This window comes from Rhagoletis zephyria, unplaced genomic scaffold, assembly GCF_001687245.7.
Source record: "Rhagoletis zephyria isolate East Lansing unplaced genomic scaffold, Rhagoletis_zephyria_1.1 Rzeph_scaffold_00671, whole genome shotgun sequence".
Taxonomy (NCBI): Eukaryota; Metazoa; Arthropoda; class Insecta; order Diptera; family Tephritidae; genus Rhagoletis; species Rhagoletis zephyria.
This window is the reverse complement of record NW_016157755.1, coordinates 120,221-126,565: the sequence shown is the minus strand read 5'-3', so window position 1 is coordinate 126,565 and position 6,345 is coordinate 120,221. Positions and strand designations below refer to the sequence as shown.

The following is a 6,345-nucleotide window of genomic DNA, read 5'->3' as shown; positions in this document are numbered from 1 at the left end:
TTTCACGCAAAGTCACATAACCTTTAAGCAAAATGAGACATAGATCATGAAAATCGATGGACGCGTTTCGCTTTTATTCACAATTAAGTGAGGGTATCTCATTTTGACATAAAATCAATATTCTTCTCAAAATGAGATACCTTCACTTAATTGGGAATAAAAGCGAAACGCGTCCATCGATTTTCATGATCTATGTCTCATTTTGCTTAAAGGTTATGTGACTTTGCGTGAAAGTAATACAACTTGCCTTTTTTTCCGTTTTGGATTTTTTTATGAATTTAAAAAATAAAAAAATTTAATATTTTAGGCAAAAAATATTTCTTTTCTTCATACATTTATTTTTACCGGCAAAACTGTTGATTATATAGAAAAACGTTATATGAACAGATTAAAGGAATTGTAATTTTTAATTTTTTTAAATTTGTTTGAGCAAAATCGGACTAGTGGTTCTCGAGTTATGTCAAAAAAAGACCACCAAAGGTGACAATTTCCCCTATATGATAGTTACTAACTTCAAATCGATATATCTCGATTCCTAGACGTGACCCAGCGAAACGCCTGGACACGTATAACTGATCACTGACCACTACCATTTGTCTCACAGTGTAATGTACCTTTGTACTATTTAGCATGTCATTGGTCGGTAACAAGAGCAACTTAAATTTAAATCTATTAAATACATTCTAGCGTGTCTCAGTCCTTTACCCACAAAAGCGGCTATAACTTTTTTTTTTCTATTCAAAACAGTAAGTGTGGCACCTTTCTGAAATCTTTATTAAATGAGCAATTTTTTTATGTAATGTAAAGTTATAGCTCAGTACATTTTGTTTTCACCAGAGATAGTCAAAGTTAGGGAAGAAAATATCAAAAAGTTAAAAGTCGCAATATTGTCCTAATTTTAGAATGGTTCCTTAATATATTTGAACTACATTGCATTTGAGTATGGAGAAGCAACTATCTGAAAGTATTTTACATAAAAACTTTACTAGGTATAGCCTTTTTTGTAGATGCAGTTAAAGAAAATACATGAAAGGGCACCATTTTTCTTTAATTCAAAAAAATTTAAATATTTCAAAAACGGTGACACTTTTACCTGAAAATTTTTTGTTTATCAGAGAGCTCACCACCCCACTTGCCTTCTCTTAAAGTTTGGGAGGTTACTTCTGGGACAGCCAGTATAGTCAGAGATGGTAAAATGATCCGAAGTATCGAGCATCAACTGACTTGTCCTAGTCACGAAGAGGCAGACACTAAGATTATTTACCACATTTGTAAATTACAAAGTGATACTAACGTTACCATTCGGTGTCCCGACACTGATATTTTAGTCATAATGCTCGCCATTATGAGCAATATAGACAAGAATATTAATATATCGATGCAAGTTCTACAACAATCAACGATTTATTAATATCAATAATCTGTACGAGACTTTGGGAAGCGATGTTAGCGCGGCGCTGCCAGCCTTCCACGCAATAACAGGATGTGACTTTAACCCGGCCTTTTTCCGGAAAGCGCCCTTACTTAATGATGACCAAAAATAAATAATTTGTCAACAGTTTTATTGCAATGTCCACCTCATCGGAGAGTAGAGAAGATCTTTTCGACAAAATACAAGAATTCGTCTGCCGACTCTACGGTTTCAAAAAAATTAATGACATTAATGAAGCTAGGGTCGCAACGTTCATGAGGAACTACAAGGTGCTGAAGAATGATAATGTTTTCCGCTTGCCGAATAAAACTATCGACGGCTCAGCACTACCGCCCTGTAAAATGGAACTGCAGCAACAATTCCTAAGAGCGTGCTACATCGCTCAGATTTGGGCGCATGCTCATCTACAAGTACCCAGCGGCGAAACACCGTTAGACTATGGCTGGGAAGAAATGGACAACAGATATCAATTTAGGTGGTTTTCTGACAGTTACCAACATCACTTCACGAAATAACAATCCAGCCGGAAAAATGTAAGACAAATTTGAATAGAAAAGTTTTTTCGTTCAAAAATTATATCATTATTTTAAAAATTTGTTTTTTACTAATTAATATGTACTTGCTATAAACATTTATTTATGTGATTAATTGTAAATATTAAAAACTCATTTTTATTATATCTGTTTGCAGATGATGGCAAAGATATACTGACAGAGATTTCCGAAAGCGATTCTGATAGCGGTTCGGATGACGACGCTACAAGCTCGTCAGCGGACCAAAGCGACGTCAAATAAAAATTTTCATTGATATACTTCTTCATTTATTAACGTCACTTGTACGAAAGTTGCATGAGTAAATACGTGTAGGTTTAGATACATTCTTTCAGTTCGGGTGAAAATTGGTTATATGATAGCTCACATATCACTTTAAACAAAAAAAAAACGTTCAGCTGACTGTATGTGGGCGGAAAGACGTTCAGTTGACGTACTAAAGTTACGCGTGCCCTGAGAGCGCCGTTCATATACCTGCTTTCAGCGTTACACATTCACTGCCTCAGCTGAACGTTTTTCCACCCACATACAGCCAGCGGAACGTTTGTTTTGATTTAAGTATCATATCCACTATCACCTGACCAATTTTCGTGCGAACTAAAATCATGAATTTATTTTTATTTTTTTTATGTTCACCCGAGCAGCTGAAGTATAACCCACCCACATCCAGCCAGCTGAACATCGTTTTCTTACTCTTTACTATACACTCTATCATTCATATCATCTCTAGCAAAACTGAAATAATTAAATTTTTTATTTTTTTGTTTGCGTGGGAGGCTGCTGTAGCCCAACCCACCCACAATGGTGCAGCTGAACGTTACTACGCTTCGTAGCAACATCATACAAGTCATATACATATATTAATATGGCCGGAACTTAAATTATTGACAAAAATATCTCGCTGGCTCCCGGACTATAAGAAGGAAGGAATTTGGCTCGCACTTCTTAACTAGCACTGAGCTCTCGGGAATCGAAATTAGCCGCCTTCGATATTTGGTAATCGGCTCGCGGCGTTTCGCCGACTACTTTAAAGGTCTCCATTCAGTTTCTTCGTGGTATTAAAAAGGATAATCTCTTAATTGTCCAAGTGTGTCCCTTGGCTGGGGCAGCCACTTTAACCAAACCCAACCTAACCTGAACTTCTTTGAGCTATGAAATAGTTGGTCCATTATTCATGCCGCATATATGTGGAAGTATTTATACTCATGGAGAAAAGTGGGGGCTATTGAAAAAGAGGGCATGGTGCCTTCCAAACATACTGAAACTTTTACCTTGTAAATACATATATACATATATAATCGGTACGTGTGTTTCTGAGTGAAGTCCGAAACGATTTTAATGAAATTTTTTTTATGTTTTTGAGTGGATACCTATAATGTTTTTAATGTTTACAAATGTTCTACCACACCTTATTGGAGTTCCATCTTAATTTTTATTAAATAAGAAGCTAGCACTAATTTGGTTTCTGAAGTGACAACACTGGTTGGAATAAAGGGTTCGATTTAAAGTTTACTACTTACAGACAACGCTCATCATCTCGGCGTCGGAAACAGTGTTGAATGCTGGCGCTTCGCCGGAAACTTCGCATTTGTAGACTCCAGTCGACATCAGCGTAACGCGACGCAGCGTAACTTTTGCCGCTGATGAATTAGGAAGCTTAAAAAGAAAAACGCAGAAAATTTAGCAAGAATATAATAACATTTCTATGACTTTTTATTCTACAGATTTTAACAAGTGTTTGGTATTGACATTGCATTTGTATTAATTTTGTTTGGCTCTACATTACCAAAAAAACCGAGGGTTTGGGACGTTAATGTCTTCCGTTGCGAAAGTACGTCAAACATTAGAAATCTATATCTAAGGTGACGAGTTTAGAACTGGTTCGGAACTATAGAAAAAGGGATGCAGCGGTGGGCTTGTTTAATTTACATTCATAAATATGTAAAAATGTATGTCTTGGCCGCCTTTTCGTTCAAATACGCTTTCATTCTACACTTCGCAGATTTTTTTTCATATGTTGATAATACAACACAAAAATCTGTGTTAACATTTTAACATCTTGGGACCTTCTGGCATCTAACCAACAGCAAGCACCTCTGCAAACTCAGCTACAGCCAAACATACATTTAAAAAAAAAAAAATTGTATTTTAAATTGAATTCACATTTATTTGAAAATGATTTAAAAACGCACGCATTAAAAACCAAAAGGATCGAAAAATTCGTGATACTTTTTTCGTCTGACGATTTTAGAACGGGTTCAGAACTATAGAATTTTGGACTAGTTGGGAACTATCGAAAAAGGAATGCAGCGGGGGCAATTCACATTTCCTAGGACATCACCAGTTGCTAGCATGCAAAAGAGAAATAACGCGCACTAGTCATGATTCTAAATTCTCTAGTAGAGAATCAGTTCGGCACTAGTGCACGTGCTCATGAGCCACTTACTGCATGAAGTACAAACTAGGGATGGGTAAATTCGATATTCGAAGCTTCGAGATTCGAATCTTCATCGAATTTCAGCTCTAAACTGTCGAATTTGTGAAATCGAAATTTGTGGTGCTAAAATTCGGATAAAATCGAATTTTTCTGGAAAACATCGAGTTTCGTCTTTGTTTGCAAAAATGGAATCGAAAAACCTTTTTAAAATACAGATTAATTATATCGGAATGAATAAAATATTTTTCTCAAAACTATTTGTCATACCACATCATGGCCCATTGAAAAATAAGAGAATATCCTCCAAACGCCCATCCTTGATCCAAAAAAAATTAGTAGATATCTACAAATGTACATTTATGTAGATGCTACAAATGTACATTTAAAATTAGAAAATTCTAATTTCAACAATCAACCTACCAAAACTGACAAATTCGGCCAATAAAATTTCAGCTTGCTGCGTTTTTATCTATTTTGGTATATTTAAAGGACAATTATGGTACAAACGAAAAATGATATACGGCAACCATAGTCAGCACACACTAAAGTAAACAAACTGAAGGTTAATAGTAAATTAACTAAAAATAAACTCAACAAACCTTGTGCTTAATAACTTTACTCTCTTTTTAGTTGTATACTAGCATTAATAATAAAATTGGCCATAAATAATTCAAAAACGTCATATTTTCTTTTAGTTATTTACAAACATATGTTTGTGATCAGCTGATTTTCTTACTTGCCAGTTTTCGCTGGGAAAAATTTTTCCAGCAGAAATTTCCTGCACATTTTCCTGTCTCAATTTCCCCTACTTTGCAAGTTTTTGGGTACGAGAACGCAAAACCAGTAAACGTTTTCTGAAACTTTTGATAGTTTTGCGTACGAGTACACTCCTGTTAATAAAAACGTTAAACGCTTAATTTGAAGTGTGCTGGCAATGACATAATAAGCAGTCAGCAGCGTTGCCGTTTTGATACAATTGTATAATTTTTGATACTTTTTCTTCTAAATTGTAAGTTTTGATACTTTGATACTTTTTTGTTCACAAATGTTCCATTTTTATAATTTTGGCTGGCAGAAATGAATTTTTGAAAACTATGAATAATAATACTAGTTTAAAGGCAAATCATTTTTTTCTTCTTATTTAATGTCTTAAAATTTATATATAGATATTTATAAGTTTGATTTGGTAACTCTTAAGAGGGAAATACAACCAGGAATTTATTTGCCACACGCCGCTATTATCGGGGTCTAATCTTAACAAACGCATTGGGCAATATCGGGCTTGCGTCGGTCGTTTGTGTGGTGTATGGGGTTGTTTGTACTAAATTACACAGTTATTGCGCTAAAATCAAAATCATTTTGATATTTTGCTCATGCTTGTGTTATTGTACAATAATTTGTGCTGCGTATGGCGACCAGCGTTGCCATTTTAGCCGTTTTACGGCTAGATTTAGCCGGTTTTGATAGCAACTAGCCGGAGAAAATTCGATCTAGCCGGCAGCCGATTTGTTAGCCGGTTTGTAAAAAGAAGTTAGCCGTTTTTAGCCGATTTTACTATTTGCCTAATTTTCAGGTGCAAAACGTAAACAAGTTGTACGAAAGCAATAATGCAGACCCAATGAAGATTTTTAATGAACTCAATGTTTTACTTTCGCATCTATGCTCCCTAGTGGTTATTAGCGCGGACACATTTGATCCTCTATGCTCCCCGTTGGAACCATACCTTGCTCCATTTCCTCAGTTTTGAAGAGTATTTAAAAACAAAAGTAAGCACAAACGCTTTTGACCACGAAGCCGATAAAATAATTCGAGAAAATGGTCGCTATTTTATTATCACTTTAATAAAGGAATTACGCCAACGCCTCCCTACAAATATTGCCACACTAAAAAAAATTGACTTTTTTCGGTTGGAAATGCATTAAGAG

The 6,345-nt window shown here is 35.2% G+C and overlaps 1 protein-coding gene across 1 annotated transcript in view; it reads right to left on the bottom strand.

The window, feature by feature from the left end:
* The window catches only part of beat-IIIa (beaten path IIIa), a 196,155-nt gene that overhangs the window by 82,105 nt on the left and 107,705 nt on the right, over window positions 1–6,345 (bottom strand). The window contains exon 4 of the mRNA XM_017613486.1: window positions 3,504–3,639. Within this exon, the coding sequence (XP_017468975.1) occupies window positions 3,504–3,639 (136 nt within the window). The remainder of the gene's footprint in view (window positions 1–3,503; window positions 3,640–6,345) is intronic.